At 45.8% G+C, this 16,987-nt stretch overlaps 1 protein-coding gene across 1 annotated transcript in view; it reads right to left on the reverse strand.

Annotated features, from left to right (window-relative positions):
* LOC112547941 (homeobox protein Hox-A1-like) overlaps positions 1-134 on the reverse strand; it is a 5,655-nt gene extending 5,521 nt beyond the window's left edge. The window contains 2 exon segments of the mRNA XM_025191487.1: positions 1-2; positions 4-134. The exon segment at positions 1-2 is cut by the window's left edge and continues 102 nt beyond it. Coding sequence (XP_025047272.1) covers positions 1-2; positions 4-134 — 133 coding nt within the window.
* Between the last annotated feature and the right edge of the window lie 16,853 nt (positions 135-16,987).

Genomic DNA, 16,987 nt, shown 5'->3' on the forward strand with positions numbered 1-16,987 from the left:
TTCATGCCCCGCCCATGCCAGGCGGGCCCCGCTGCCCCTCTGCAGAGGCGCGGGGGAGGACCGGGCGGCTGAGATGGGGATCCAGTGGCAACGGGGATCACGTGCCCGGCTCCTGGCCAATGGCCAAGGTTCATTGCGAGGGGGACTTGGATGAGCTAATGGCAGCAATTTGTAACTTTCAGGCTCTCTCCGGGCACACGCGGCGGGGAGACGCGGCGGGATGCGGGGATGCGCCGGGGCGCGGGCCCAGGTAAGTCCGTGCCGCTGCTCTCGCTCGCAGGGCAGCCCCCAGCCCCGTGCAGCCACAGCCACCGGGTCGCCTTCATCTGCCTCCTGACGTTGGCAATTCCTCGTGCCGGGAGGATGGATGGTCCTGGCTGGGCTGGGTGAGGCGGAGCGGGCTTGGGGATGCGCAGGGAAGGCAGCAACTTTCTGGGGGCAGTGGGATCCCGTGGGGATGTGTGAAAGCGGGGAGAGAAAACTTTAAACGTGGAGGAAAAAATGTGGCAGGGGGCCAGCCTGCAAGGGGCTGCTTGGGGTGTCCCCCCGCAATGCCCCTTACCCCCTGGTCAGGAGTGAGGGGCACTGCTCAGCCCTGATGACAAATGGTGTAAACCCCCCCCCCCCCATGGGGAACCCCTGATTTAGGTGAAAGGCACAGCCGCTCCCCAAAGGGCCTGTAGTTTTTATTTTTTTTCTCTCTCTTTCCTATGGCTGACTTGGAGCAACAATTTTAAGTCCAGTTTAAGGTTGGTTAAGCAGTCCAATGCTCTTGAGGAAAGGGGATGTCTCTTGGCAAGGTCACTCTCAAGTTGGTGTGGAGGGCAGAGTGCTGTTATGAGGTCCACGGTTTGATCACAGTCACGTTCTGCAGGACTCCTAATTCGCCATCTGTGCATCAAGTGACGGCAGCCGCCACGCCAGGGGTGATAGTGAGGACCTGTAAGGCAGCTCTTCAAACAAAAATATTCCAGGATATTGGGGGGGAGGCAGGGGGATGCTTTCCCTTCTCCCATCTAAGCTGAGTTCACAAAAGCTTAAGTTCCTATATAGTTTATATAGTCTATGTAGTTAGCCTATAAGGTGCACATCTACCCTGCCTCTTTCTCAAAGCCACATTCAGCTGCTCTGGATATCTTCCCCACCCCCAACTTTTCTTTGTTGCTTTATTAATAAAGCACTTGAAGCAGTAAAATTAATTGATAGTGTCTCTTTCTTTTTTTTTTCCTTCTCAAAGGTAAATCTCCTTTGGAACAGTAAGTGGATAAGAACAGTTTATTACTAATTATTACCCAGCTTTCCATCTTGGTACCTTTACAGCCAGGTGGATTTAGTTTTAATTTAAGTGGAGGTGGATGTATTGGGTGGTTTCAGTTACAAATTAGGAGAATGGAGAGAACAAGTTATGGTTTCTTGATTGATATGGGTTTTCGAAATGCATTTATGTGCTTGTGCGCATGCGTGTGTGACATATATATATGTCTGTGTTGAGTGTGTGTTGTGTCTATGTATGTGTGTATATATACGTATATATATATATGCATGTGTGTATTTATACATGCATATGTGTGTGTATATATATATGCATGTGTGTATTTATACATGCATATGTGTGTGTATATATACGTGTATATATATTATACATGGGTTCAACATGGACATAGGTTCAACACCATATATGCATGTGTGTATTTATACATGCATATATATGTGTGTGTATACATGTGTGTATATATGGGTATATGTGAGTGTGTGTACATATGTGCATCTATGTGTATACACACTCACACACACATATTAAATACAGTGATCCTCAAATTAGTCTTTGGGAAAAGTCCGTTTTTTCTAAAACTGTTTTTAAACCTTTTAAAACATGATGCTGCAGAGGTTTGGTTTGTTGGGTTTTTTTTTGTAAGCCAGCAGCCTTTAGAGATATGTAAAAGGATGCTCTGTATGAATTTTGACTGAAAAAAAAATTGAACCCCAGCTACAGGCAAATAAATGCATGAAAAAACTCAACTCCTGAAGCACTCAAACTGGTGTTTTCTTTCCAAATTGCTATTCCAGGCACGTAACACCGAGCCCAAGGATGCTGCATCCAAGAAATATTAATCTAAATTACTATTAATAAGGGACAGCTACAAGTTAATTGGTATTAAAATAATTCATTTCAATTTGTTAATATTAAATGAACAGAGAGCACTTTTGCTTAAAACGCACTCTTGTTCTGTCTTTCCTGCTAGCTGAAAAAAAAAATTCTCTGCAAAGAGACTTTTCCTAGCAATGGAGATTTTATTTGAGGTTTGGTTTGAGTGCCCCCCAGCTCCCCCTGTGCCCCACCAGAAACCCCCCGGGTCTGATGATGGCAGAGCACATTTCCCAAACTCACCTGAACGACTAGAAACTGGAGCAGAATTTGAAGTGGGCCCCTGTGTTTCTAGAGGTTAGTGGCGGGATGCGATCAAGCCACCGTCCCATTCAATCTCCCCCAAAACCTCTCCCAGTCTCCAAGGAGAATTTCCTTGTCTCATCCTCTGAGTCACCTCTTTTCCTGGCATGGGATGGGTTCAACACCATCAATGACTGCATGAGCTTGCCCCACGTTTAGATGCCTTTTCGACTACTTGAAAGTCTAATAAAATATTTAAGCCATGTATCCTGCTATTGATTTTATGTAAAAATGTTCGGCTGGTGGAATTCATTAGGTCCAAGTTCTCCCCCGTCTTCAGTTGCCCCGTTCCCCATCTGTTTACTTCCTGTGGAGCCAAACAGAGAGCGGCATTTTGATTAATATTTACAGGGTTCTGTCTCTTTAATTCATTCAGCAGCACTCTCCTTTTGCTTGTCAACTGAAATCTGGATGCAGATGGCACCTAGGAAAGCTAGCACAAGCAGGGGAGGCGGGGGGCGGGATAAAAAGAGTCTTTGTGGCAAGGACGTGAATAAAATAAGTGTCTGTAGAGCACTCAGGGCCTCAGTGGCTGGACTGGAGAAGTTGTTCAGACAGGCCTGTTCCAAGCCAAGACACGTGGCTTTTTGGATCCAGCCGCGCCACATACGTATTAATATCTGCTGTGCCAAGGAAGAGGCTGGACACACGCTGGTCCAATGGTTTGTCCTGGTCAGGCCTCTATGTAGCTCGCTGGTACCTGGACTCCGTCCATCCACACTGTCTTCCTCGACTGCAAATACAAGGTGCTGTTTCATCCTGGCTTCTGCCTGAATTTATTGCACGGTGGATGTGTTTGCAGCACAGAGAGGGAGCAGGGAAAGAGGAATAGCAAGGTGCCAGGATCCGCCATTAACATCGGCTCCCAGGAGGATTCCAAATATTTAAATTGCTAATCAACTAAGAGCTGTCACCTCCCAGCCCCATGTTTGTCTTTGCATAAAGAAGGGTGGAAAAAAAAATCCGCTAACAAGAAAAAAGAAAGCAAGGTAGAGATTTCCCCCAGCACTTTGAGTGGGACCTCTGCCACCGTCATCATGGCCAAGGATACGTTGAAGGTGTGGGCCTTTAAGAAGCTGGGTGGGTTTCCCCTGACGTCTTTTGCAAAACCAGCCTCGTTGCACTGCGAGCCATGAAATATATGCTTTCTGCCAAATTAATAGACGCTTAAAATCTAGTTAGGCTGCCATTTTTCACGAAACGGGAGCCTTTCATTCTTGAACCGAAGACACATTCATCACTGTTTGCATGTAAGACCCCAACCACGCTCTTTAATATTAAAGTTCAATATTTTATTAGGAGTTGGGGGCTGGGGAAGAAACCGGAATGGATTCGCAGAGACACATGGGTGTTTTGCAGTAGATAACGTGCCAACCAGCTGACTCGTCGAGGGGAACGTGGCTGCTGCTCTATAGTTCTCCTTTTAAAGTAAAAAGGTGGGTGTTTTCCTTTCCTACCCCATTCTTCTTTCTACTAATTGGGACTGATTTCATTCATAAGTTAGGGGGAGGAGAGGTTATCCTAGTGCCTACAGTTCTTGCACTTGGAGCTGTACAAACACCAAACAAAATGATGATCCCTACTCCATAGAAGCCCTTATTTGCACACTCTTATTCATGTTGACCCTAGAGAGAACACCAGCAGACTCTTCCCATGCCTGAAGAAGGGTGCCTGTGCCCTTGGCAAAGAACATTTTTTCCAACTATTCTGCTGGTCTAATACACAGTTACCCAAATAACCTTGTCTGCTTATACATATCATAAACCTGACAGCTGGGAGTTGTTCCAATTATTACTTTTTTCTATGGGGTGATTCGTGGTAGTAAAACTAAGTTGGCTAAAAGCAGTAGTAGCATCACAGCTTGAGTATAAAACCTCCCAGAGTCATAGAGAAGTAGGGCTGGAAGGGACCTCCAGAGGTCATCTAATCCAAGCTCCTGCCCAACGCAGGGTTATCCCGATCCAAACCATCCTAGACAAACCATAATCTAAATTCTGCATAAGACTGCCGTCAACATCGATGCTTCAAAATTCTTGCCGCTTATATACCGCAGCTGGAGACAGTCCTGGCTTCCACCCAACCTCATGGATTTTGTCTACACTGAAAAGTTGCTTCCAAAGTGAGGAAGTCATATGGACCCAAGGACTTGCGGCTGGTGGAGCTTCCCCTACGTTAAGGGTAAGTCTACAGTGCAATAGCTACAACTCTGCTTTGGTGACGGCTCTCATGGCCTGTCTGGGGTGGTTTCACTGGTGTATTTCTGGCTGTGGAGTGCGTGATGGGGGTGAGTAGGTGAGAAGTGCTTGGGGACATCCCACCCAGAACACAGGGTCACTGAGATGCACATCTCCCCTGAGGTCAGGATGTCTTACCCTGAGGTCAGCAGATCTACCCTGTGGAGGGAACAAGGCAGGGGAAAATCACCACATCTCCTATTGTCAGGATCACTAAATCAGACTTTTGATCATGAACCAGAGGCACGGCCTGGATTTGTGACAGAGCACACCCCCAAATCCACTATATATTTGACACTCGGGGCTGTGTGATTCTCAGGCTGCATGTTTGACACCCCTACTGTATAGCAGTATAGCTTGGTCTGTTCTTAATGTGTTCACTCTTAGGGCTCATTTCTGTACAACTATAGCAGTAAGACAGAAGCAATTGCTTCTGTAACTGGCACAGACCAGGAGACACTTCTGTAGAGTAGACCGGGCCTTACACGTGCTTGCTTGAAAACCATGAGTAATTTCAGTGGCAATCATTCATGGTAGCAAAGACAAGTACAGGTGTTTGCAAGGCCTAACGGCTTCTCTGCATAGAGGAAATGGACCTGAATAAGCATTGCAGAATTATCTCTTCTGGAAAATTTCCTTGCATGGATGACTGGAATGAAAGCCTCTCTAATTAGACAAGCAACAGCACCCTTCCCAAGTAGAGAGCGTGACTGAAATAGTGTCCACAATGAGAGTAGTTTGGAGGAGAGTTATTTTGGGATTGCTACTTTGATGGGGTCTTGGCCTGATGGGGAAACAACAGGTGTGTGTGGCCCTGGGCTGAGTTGAGAGGGAAGGGACAGGAGCAGTGAGAGGTGATAAGCCCAGTCAACCATGGCTGCAGACAAGTCATGGTGGGTTTCTTCTAGGCATCACCACAGGGAGAAGCTTTCTAGAGGACTTGAAGGAAGATGATAGGGTGTCTTTGGGGTTTTTCTGGGGTCCACTTCCAGGCTTGCAGAAGGGGCTCAGTGCATGGGGCTATTAATTCCCTTTCTATGAAGTTCCCCAGCCCAATGGTGGAAAGACCCATTCATAACTCTCTCCCATGCACATGCTTTGTTTCTCAACTGTTATTTCCAGTCATCTTCCATTTCCATTAAGGTGCTTCCACAGCCTCCGAGTACCCAGCGCAATCTGATTTGAGCTTTGCCTGAAAGAAGAAGGCAGTGCCTGAAGCTCGCTCCCCCGTGTTCAGGTAGAAGGATGATGTGCCGTGTCCAGCGCGGCGATCTGATTGTCTGCTGGCGCATGGAGGCACAGGAAGATGCTGGTGGAAAACACAATGCGGCATTGACAAGGTTCTCTTCATTTTCCTCCCCCTTCTCTCTGCATAAATGAGTCTGAAGAAATTGGCCTTTTTGGAGACTCGATTGATGCCAGTGTTCAAAATTTCTTTTCCTTTCCATGCAATTTTTTTCTATAAATTGTGATTCCTCATTCAAAACAAAAGAAAGGATGGACTGGGGATGATAGATATTGTTTCCAACCTGGGCATAGAAACAGCATCAATTGGGTATATTACTGTTGGGTGATTTGTGGCATTTTATCTTACGTATATCGTACATCTGGGGAAGGGGGTGGGGGTATGCATGGGGATGGATCAATAGATGCTTTAGTGATAGAAGCCACTCTCTGAACCAGGATGGATGGGTACAGGAATGAGCCCCATTGGCCTGTGTATGTGTAAAAGAGAGCCAAGCAAAATCATTAAAATGAAGTAGTTGATAAGCAAATCTTAGCAGCACCTTTTACATCAAAGCGTGGGCGCACGTAACAATCGGGCTGTTCCCAAAGGCCACTGATTGGAAATGAGTTCACAGGTGTCGCAAGTCAGAGGTGTCCACCCATACAGTACCTAGCTTTCCAGGTTAATGGTCACCTTTTTGCCATTGAAGTGCTGAGGCTCTGTGATTCTCTATACATCTGCCCACTTTGGGGTCTAAACTGCATTTAAGCTGGTTTAAGTGTTATGTGTGTCCGTACTCAAAGGGAGGAGCCAGTGTTGCATCCAGCGTTCGCTGCTGTCGGATGCAGTGCTCTGGTAGATGTTGGCCAACTTGGCATCCAGCCACACTAAGAAGTAAGCAGACCTGGCCAACCATTACTGTTGAACATCTCCAAATGGACAATGAGCTTTTTTACATACTCCCTGTTACCACAGTCATTGAATGCAAACTGGTCTTGAAGGCAGAGTTCTTTTGGGTGATATCTTTAATTGTACCAACCAGATGATCGACATAGACGTAAGCAGAGGTACTGCAGTATCCTTCCTTAGGCTTCTCTGCATATTGTTGGTCCAATAAAAGTCCCCCCACCAGAATTCTTGCCTTTCGTGTATTTTCCGAACCATCACAGCAACATCACCTCAACACTCCCGGTCTTTAATGCATTCATCCACACAGCCTTCTGTTGTATCAGGCCAGCACATTGTCCTCATTTTACACATTGAGGGGAACTGAGGCCAAGACAGTAAGGGCACTCTCGTCTCTGATCTAGGTGCCTAAACTCAGCACTTTTTTGAGGGGAGTGACATTAATTTGGGGAATTACTGACTTAAGACACCATAAGCCTCATGGTTACATGGGTGGCACTTCTTGAAAATCAGGTCCTTTTTATTTCCTTCGTTCTTTCTTTCAAAAAGAAGGCACGTGTTTCTTCCAGGGCATGTTGTATCCAAGGTACCCTTTATAGGAGGAGCTGGTAGCAGCCCACTAAATTCAAGTTGCCTAAGACCTTTTCATTAAAAAGATCTTTATTTGAGAATCTCTGAAGTCCATTTTTTTTCCAGCAGGTCTTTGAAATGCAACAGTAATTCATCCTCAGGTTAGAGAAGGGTGTTCTCTTGATCCTCAAAGTCTGGCTTTTCTTTGCTAACAAGTGTTTTACCAGGCAAGCCCCATTATGTTCTGTGTGACTTTAGAGCGGTGTTTTGTTTAGCATCGTTTAGGTACTGAGTATAAATGCAGCGAAGAAAGGAAGAGACATTTATATGTATGGTATATATTGTGTCACCCGGAGCACTGTGTCCAGGCCTGCCCCCCACACTTCAAGAAAGATGTGGACAGTTTGCAGAGTCCAGCACAAGGCAGCACAAATGATTAGCTACAAGACTTACGTGGAAAGACTGAAAATACTCAGGTTATTTAGCCTGGAGAAGAGAAGACTGAGGGTGGATTTGATTACAGTCTTCAAATACCTGAAGGGTGGTTTTGGAGAGGATGGAGGTGGGCTTTGCTTTGTGGCTGTAGGGCATAGAACTAGGAGCAATGGCCTCGAGCTGCAGCAGGGGAAACTGAGGTTGGAGATTCGAAGGGACTTCCTGACTATAAGGGTGGTCAAGCAATGGAAGAGGCTGTCTAGAGAAGTTGTGGCTTCTCCAAGCTTGTAAACTTTCAAAAGCAGCTTGGACAGACACTTGGAGGGGATGGTTTAGTCTGGGATGAGCCTGCCTTGAGCAGGGAGCTGGACTAGATGACTTTGTGAGGTCCTTTTCAGCCCTACTTTCCTATGATCCTAGGTATGTATGGTATGGATGTATGGTAAATACATGTGGCTAAGTTGTGCCAACCCAGAGGGCTACTAGGCAAAGATGAACTTCCGGTGTGAATGGGAAATTGTGGAACAAGACGTCACCCACAAACTGGGCAGTGTTAGGCATGGTTTAAACAAGGATTATGAGTCCTTATCCATATTAAGGACGTGGATTCACTTTAATGACCCCTTTGTTCCTATAGCATCTTTGCTTGTATGTCCCTTCCCTCTCCCCCTCCCTCCTGCTTTCCCAGTATTTTAATGACTCGCTGCACTTTATACTCTGCTCTGTGCTGTCCTTTCACAGCCCCTGATGAAGTGAGCTTGGGTTCACAAAAGCTTGTGCTGTGTATGGCTCTATATCCATACCAAACCCCTATAAAGGTGCATTTCTACGCTGCCTTCTGACTGGTTTCAGACTAACATAACTAACTACTACCCTGAAGCATAGTAAGGGCCTTGTTACACGGTAAATTGAAGCGGCTTCTGAAACTCTTAATCCCTGGATTAGCTGCACATTGACACCTTTAAGTGGCTTAAAGCACTCGTTATTCACCTTAAAGTTATGTCCACTCCAGGGCGGGATTATCTCTAATCTGCCTAATTTTGTTCCTGTTCCATCAAGGTACGGCCACTCTCTACAGCTATTCTGCTCAAGTTGAAGTGCTCCAGCATCCCAGAATGCAGCGGCCCCTCCTGAGGCAGGGCTAGCAGGACTCCGGGATGCAGCGGGACCAGGCATGGTGCCTCGCCACCCAGGGATGTCAGACGGAGTGAGAGCCTCTAGTGGCAAGTCACACAACGGTGCAGGTGCAGGAGAGTTCAGAGATGGTTTTTCGTCTTTGGGTGTGACTGCTTCACTAAGCCGAACAACACTAAGCCGATTAACATTTAGGCGACTTACACCATAAGGTGTAACAAAGCCCTTTGTCTCTGTAGCCAACATAAGGGAGTGAAGTACCTGTATCACATTCACCTGCCTTTGGCTTCTGTGCCCCAGTGACCACAGACACATTTCTAGCTGGATCAACTGGTGGCGGCCTATAGCATGGCAGAGACTCCCACCCTGAGAGCGATAATGAGGCATCTTTAGCCACGTCCGACTGATCTCTCCTAGGGCCTATTGCAATTCCAGCTACCGTCCTCTGGTAACAAGAGCTACCATCCAACTGCCAGTTTCAACTCCTGCCTTAGGCATGAATTAATGCAATGACTTCCTCCCCCTCCCCCTCTCCCCAGTCTTTGCATAATTCTTAATTCACCTGGCACTGGCCCTTTTAACAGAAGATTTCTCGGGCCGGCAACAGCAATAATAATAATAATAAAAAAGAACCATCAGAAAGTCGCAGTCTAGCTGCTTAAATACATTTTATGGGGTGATTAGAGAGAAAAGCATCCATTTGAGTGCTTTATTTTTATCCCGTCTCTGCTCCCGCAAACATGTTCTTAGCTCTTCCTGTCCTCATTAGTAGCTGACTGAGTGTTAGATAGAGTTACCATTTTAATGGCTCCAATAGACTGCAGTCCCCCACAGCAAAACACTTCCTTCCTAACACGTCACTGGAGTGTGTTAGGAGACTGGAGAGAGAGAATAAAAAGCAAGTTATCAAGTGGAAATGTCTTATTGCAAAGTCATTTGGCTTTTTATTTCCACCACCCCCCCGAAGAGAGAGAAGGAAAATCCTTCTGTACAAGCACTTCCTTTCCCATATTACGAGCTCCAGGCTGGCCAGTTGTCTGCCTCGTAGTCACTGGAGTGTGTTAGGAGACTGGAGAGAGAGAATAAAAAGCAAGTTATCAAGTGGAAATGTCTTATTGCAAAGTCATTTGGCTTTTTATTTCCACCACCCCCCCGAAGAGAGAGAAGGAAAATCCTTCTGTACAAGGAGGTTGCTATGATTGGGATTGAAATCAGTGTGTAGCAAATGCATGGAGGAGAATTTGGGACTTTTGTTCTCTTCCCAGACATTGAATTCACCCTCTTCACGCTCACTGTAAGCTACCAGAGCCCAAGCCATCTTCACACGTGTTCTCCAGGCCTGATCATTACAGAGTAGATTCAGGACCACCTGGATATAACATCTAGAAGCATGGTGGGGAAAGCTGGTTGCACAAAACCCTCTTGCTTTTCTGTAGTACAGTGATTTGTTCCCATCACTTCCCTGGGCAGTCTGTTCCACTGCCTCATTGCTCTGACAGTAAGGTGGGAGATCTCATCTAAATTTCCTTTGTTGCCATTTGAAGCCGCTGCTTTACAACTTGCCGTCTGTGCAAAGGGAGAACTGTTGGTCTTTCTGGCAGCTTATTGGATATTTGAAAACTGTCATCATGTCCCCCCCTCAATATGTTGTGCAGCTGCTTTCCGACCCCTTTAGCACTTTATCGTCCATCTCTGGACCCTCTCTAGGTTCTCCCCGTCCTTCTTAAACCATGGAGCCCAGAACAATGCACAATACTCCAGGCTTCACAGGCAGCATCTCTGTGCAGCATGCAGGTGATAGGGGAGGGAAAGGGCAGCATAGTGGCAGGTAGGGCAAGGAGCAAAAAGCAGAGCAGAAAATCAGGCAGGGAGCACAGGACAGGGAGCAGAAAGCAGAGCAACAGATCAGGCAAGGGAAGAGGATTGGAGTGGTACCTGCTGACATTTTGATGGGAAATGGTGGGGGTGGGGAGTTGAAAGCACTTCCTTCCCACTCGCCATCCCAGGGAATTAGGTGCCTTCATGTCAAGAGCTTTCCACGTGTCTTCAGTCCTGCTTGCACATCCTAGGATTTTTTCAAATCATCCTGAGGGATTTAGATGCTCAAATGAATAGGTTGGGAATTTCAGGAGCGCTCCAACAGCTTTGCAAGTATCAGATGCCTGCCGTTGAGTTGTCCTTTCAGTGAGATTTAGACACTAAATTTTATTGGTTTAAATCTTTGATTTAAACCCCTGATTTAAGCCGGTGAAATTTAGTGTCTAAACCCCCTGGGCTGGGTTTGGCTCACGGGTTCCCTTTCTGGCCCTGGAAGGGTGGGAATTCAGTTGAATCCCCATCTAGGAAGCCCTGCTGGGACATGTCAGCAGTGTTGGGGGACGAACAATGGCTATGTTAACCCCCTTCCCCCTACTGCTATTCACCCCATCACTGCTGCCGGGTCTGGATCAAGGCCCAGGGGAGGTTGACACCTGTGGCTTAAATTGCTCTGAAAACAGGACATAGGAGCTGCCGTTTGTGGCTGTAGTTCATGCCGCCAAGCCAGCTCCGCTGCTGAGCGCCATGTAGCTCCGCCTGATTAACTGTAGCAATCCTCTGGGTTTTGCACCAGTGCTGAGATCCCTTTCCCCTGGCTAATGCTGCTCCCCGTACCTAAGGGAGCTAGTTTGAAGCCAGCCACCGTCATGACAGCTCCTTCGTCATGCAAGCAGTTCTTGATCATGACTGGAGAACCACTGAGCTGTTTGGGTTCGAAAGAGGTCCCCGAGTGATCAGCTTGGCCCCATCACAGCAGAGATGAACTCCATTATTCCTAAACCATCCTCAACAAATGTGTCTCTCGCCGGGTGTATCTCCAGCAAAGGCAGCCCCCGAGCCGCTCTTGACAGCGGTTCCATTGGCCTAACTGTCCTTACAGTGATCAAGTTCCTCCTAATGTTTAGCTTAATTTTTCCCCGCTGCTGCATCAGCTGCGCTTCTCACTCACTTCCCCTTCAGTAACGAGAGGAATGGGTCGCCATCCTCGTTACAGCCACCTTTCGCCTATTTGCAAGCGGCAACGGGGTCTCTATGCTGTCATCTTTCCTCCAGCCTGAACATGCCTGGCGCGCTCTCAGCCTCCCGCAGGGAAGTGAGTGTTTTACAGACCTTTCAACATTTTTTGTGTTCCTCTTCTCTGAACTCTCTCCAGAACGTCTGTAGCCTGGGGGGAGAAATGAGGACCTAGGCTTACATGTCTGATACAGGCAACATTTGCCCCCAGGTCAGTAGGACAGGGGTCACATTTTCATCTAGGTTTTATCTGCATCTTTAGGGGCCAAAAAGCAGTGAGAAATGAGGCCTTAAGTGATTTAGGTTCCTGTGTTCTGTTTCATAGGCAGCATTTTCAAAGCACAGAGGCTTAGGAGCAACCTGAGTCCTTTTGACTTAGGTTTGTGTTTGCTATTTTTAAGGATGGGGGTGGGTCCTAAATCACTTAGGCACCTCTCTAAGAGCCAGGTTTTCCATTTAGCTTCACAGAGCTAGACTGATTTATGCCAATTGAGAATCTGGGACCTCAAATGAATTGGGGAATGATTACTATCCAGAAAGCTGGGAGGGGTACATATAGGGCGCGTCTACATGTGCATTTAAGTGCGACTAAATGTAATGTGCATTAAGCTAATGCACATTAAATGGTTTTTTTGGCAGGTGTCTACACGTGCAGAGACTTGGCACTAAAGTTAATGCACTTGGTACTAAAGTTAGTGCCAAGTCCCTGCAGCCCTGCTATGTGCCCCTAGTTGTTGGCCAACCTGGCACTACAGTTAGTGCCAGGTTGCATCTACACGTGTGTTAATGTGCATTAACTAATTGGACCTAAATTTGATACCTGCATTTGCAGGTCTCAAATGTAGGCACAGTTATCCTCATTTTGCTATTTTTAATGTGCATTAAGGGTGCACACATGTAGATATGCACCCATAATGTGCATTAAATTAGGCTAATGCACGTTAGCGTGTCTCATGTAGATGCACCCATCGTTATATATGTTCAATAAGGAGTAAGTATATTTAAGCTCCTCAGTGACAGCTGAGCAACTAACTTGTTTGCATGGCACTATTTCACTGGCATTGAGCTTCTCCCATTTAAAAAATGGATATAATTAAGCTACCACAGATCCCTGTTTGTCGCTGGGGCACGAGTGCCGTATTCCTTCGAATGTAAAACACATTCACATTTTTTGATGTTCAGTTTAAGAAATAAGACAACTTAAACATCAGATAAAGACAAGTCTCTGGTGCATATAAGAGCTTTTTACTTTTTTTTTTTTTTTTAAGTTGAATTTTAGAGGCAGGCCATTTCTGGTAGAAGTATTTCATTTTTTCATTTATCTTCCTATTTGAAGAAATGTGGTGGTTTATGTTGATTTAACTTGCATCTCTCCCCAGTGATATAAGGACAGTTTTAATAGGATTATGCAGAGGCTTAAAATGTGTTGACCTATATCACTTTTCGAATCCGTGACTCTAGATTTTAGTGGATAACATCTCCATTCTCAGCCAGATCTTAAATTCCTTCCTCTTCTACCCCTAGTACAGTAACAAAATACACTTCCAGGTGGATATGAAATTGTAATACTTGGATTTTGCCTCTCAAATATGTCTTTTTTGCAAGGGGCGTCATCATATAATTCCAAAGTCCCACACAAAGCTGGTGCCACCTCATATGCATTGGCAAAAATCATTGATGTCGGAAGTAAAGACCACTAAAACTGGTTTAAAATAGGGCTATTTTTGTTCCAGTGTTATTGGACTCCTGTATGGATTTGGGTGGAGGGGGTTGTATTTTGGGGGTAATTTTTTTGCACGCATTTGTGCTTTGTTTGGGGGTTTTGTTTTACAGAATATCCCTTGTATGTCAGTCTTTACACACTGAACGAGATTAATGAATGCCAGCCCAAAATTCTCCAGTGGAAAAAAGCTGATTGCACAAAACCCAAATGTCTTCTGGGAATTTATCCATTTCAGTCAAACTTGCCATGCGGGCTTATCAAAGACATTTCATTCTGACTATAGCAGCAGGTAAATCCAAATGAGTTGGATATGAGAGTTAAAACAGCAGAACTCAGAATAAAATGGCCCAGTTGTACGGTGGTGAAATTACTTGTTAAAGGCAAAAGGCAGGATTTTTGGAACAGGTCAGGTTGTGAAAAGAACTGAGATTTTTTGACGTTTTAGTCTCATTTTAGGGGGTAAAATCAGGTTTCAAAATCCCAGCAATTTCTGGGGGATGGGAATGCCGAAGCCTGAGCAATTCTAGAGCTATTAACCATAACAGATTCCTTTATTACGGGCTTTTCAGCCACAGGTCTCGCAGGAGAGCTAAGTGTTGCCATCCATATTTTTACAAAAGAGGAAATTAAAGGACAAAGAATTGGCCGCTTGCTCAAGTTCAAATTAGAGAAGACAATGGCACATCTGGGAATAGAAACCAGTTTGTTCTGTATAGGAAGGAGGGAAGATGTGAGCATTTAGGACAGTCCCTAGCTATCCCAGGCAAGGACATCAAATAACCTGTTACATCAGCTAATCAAGCTCTAGTTTGTATCCATTGGGTGGCATTGTAAATGAGCAGTAGCTGTGGCCAAGAGGTTATGACGATAGATTCAAAATCAGTTGGGGTTTCCCTGCATGGGTTTGGATCCTATGGGCTGGGGCATCTGTTTGAGTGTGGCCGGGCTCTTTTGGCTGAACAAGGAGCAATGGTCTCAAGTTGCAGCAAGGGAAGTTGAAGTTAGATATTAGGAAGAATTTTCTCACTTGTCATTGGCTATTCCTTGATGTATGCTGGGGGGCTGGGGATGGATTACTGATGAGTTTTAAGGCAGCTGAGGAGTCCAATCCATGCTCTGCAAGTTTTCCCACAGATATAACAAGTGGTCATAAAACTTTCTCACTAGGAGGGTGATGAAGCACTGGACTAGGTTACCTAGAGAAGTGGTGGCATCTCCATCCCTGGAGCTTTTTAAGACCTGGGTGGACAAAGCCTTGGCTGGGATGATGTAGTTGGGGCTGGTCCTGCTTGGAGCAGGGGGTTGGACTCGAGGTGCTCTCCTGCGGTCCCTTCCAATTCTAATTTTCTCTGATTCTATGACTTAGCTAACAGCCCTTAATATGTTTTTATGGAAAGAAAAAGGGAAAGCGCCTTTTCTGTCTTGCTGCAGAGAGGAGGACGCAGACCGTTGGCTTGAAGTTGCAGCAAAAAAGGTTTAGGTTGCATAGCTGGAAAACTTTCTTCTCTCTTACAGCAGGGAGGAAGTGGAACAGATGCCTAGAGAAGCTGTGGACTCTCCATCACTGGAGACGTCAAGAAGAAGTTGGACAGCCACTGGTCGGGGGTGATATATCTATGCTCTACTGTGGGTATTTCCCAGGCTTCTGGGCTTTGCTGGTTGCCCCCTCCTCTTTTTTCTCCTCCATTTGTCTGGGTGTTTTAAAGCCTTCTTCAGAGGCGTTGGCTGCAGCCAAGGCTAGGGATTTTGGGTAGATGCTCCCGCTGGGACCAAAGCCAGAGAGGTTCCTGGCTGGAGGGTCTTACCCTTTTGCTCAGGATCAGACTGATCACAGTATCTGAGGTCAGGAAGGAATTATATGGTAAGAACTGCAGGGGTTTTGACTTCCTCTGCAGAGGCGGCCGGGTGGGTATGGCCCCCTGCCTAGGCTCTCGTGAGCATATGTTAACACCCTTTTTTTTTAGAAGCACATCTGGGAAGTCAGCACCAGGTATGTATTCTCCTTTGAAAAATACCCTGAACTGAAGAGGAAGAAAAAAAAAAACCCCTTTGCAGAATTCAGAGTGCAAATGCAGATGGAGAGCATTGTGTGCCTTTTGAAAACGTGCTTTCTGTTTATTTTAGATCAGAGCAGCTTTCCACAAAACCTCTGATGGAACAAGCCCAGACGCTGACCTCGGGCTAAACGCGGGATGTTTTTCAAGTGCAGGAAAGAATTTCTCTTATTTATTTCTTTTGAACGTTGCAAACAGAAAGAATGCAAGAGAGGAAAGAGCCAGGGGAACATGTAGCAATGAAAAAACCTGTTCTGTTGTGGTTGGGAGAGATCAGTAAACTCTGAATCCCCTTCTGTATCTGCTCCCGGAGCTCGGGTTGTATAAAGATACAGACTCCTTCTGCCTCCGCCAATAAAATATAGTACCCAGAGATGGGGGTGGTGGGGGGTGGAAAATGCTATAAATTTCCAGTATTTATACAAGAAGATGAAGTGTATGGCAGGCCAAAAGGCGCACACAGTAATGCGTTTTACATAGCGCCATAATATCCCCTTTGTGTTTGGAAGGCTCTCCATTGCGATCTGGATTCCCTTTGGTGCACTTTGTCAGCTGGCCTTTTTATTTATTTATTTTAGGCTGGAAAGTTTGGACGACAAAATATGGAGTCAGTTGGATCTAGCCAAAGTCTGCTATTTCTTTCCTTCTTTTTTTTTTCCCCTCCCTTCCTCTGCATTTTATTATTATAGCAGCTTTGAGAAATGTGTCTTGGTAGGAGCATTGGTGTATTAATACTTTCCACCTGCTTTGCACAATGCTATTTTAGGGGTGTGTGCGTGTGTGTGCATGTGTGTGTGTGTAAGTGTTGCCAACTCAAATGATTTTGTTGAAAGTCCTGTGCTTTTTGGTGGAGTGTTTCTTTTTTTCCCCCGCCAACTCCCCCATTGCCTGAACACCTGGAGTGATGTGACTATCTGAGAATCCCTGCTCTCATTAAAAAAAAAGAAAAACAAGAAATGTCTATCTCCCTGGTCACAAAGAAAACCTTGAAAACAAGCCCAAAGGCTCAAAGAAGAAAAAAGCCCCCCAGAAGGCAAATAAAAACAGAGTTCAGAAGACTCCAGAATGGAGCATTTAAAAAAAAATAATCCCATGATTTTAAACCAACCTTGTGATTCTGGAGCAGCGGGTGATGCCAATATTTACAGGGCACTGAAATGTATGGCAACCTACAACTTCAAGAGCCGCCTTCTCTTTTATCCG

This window comes from Alligator sinensis, unplaced genomic scaffold (assembly GCF_000455745.1).
Source record: "Alligator sinensis unplaced genomic scaffold, ASM45574v1 scaffold149_1, whole genome shotgun sequence".
NCBI lineage: Eukaryota > Metazoa > Chordata > Crocodylia > Alligatoridae > Alligator > Alligator sinensis.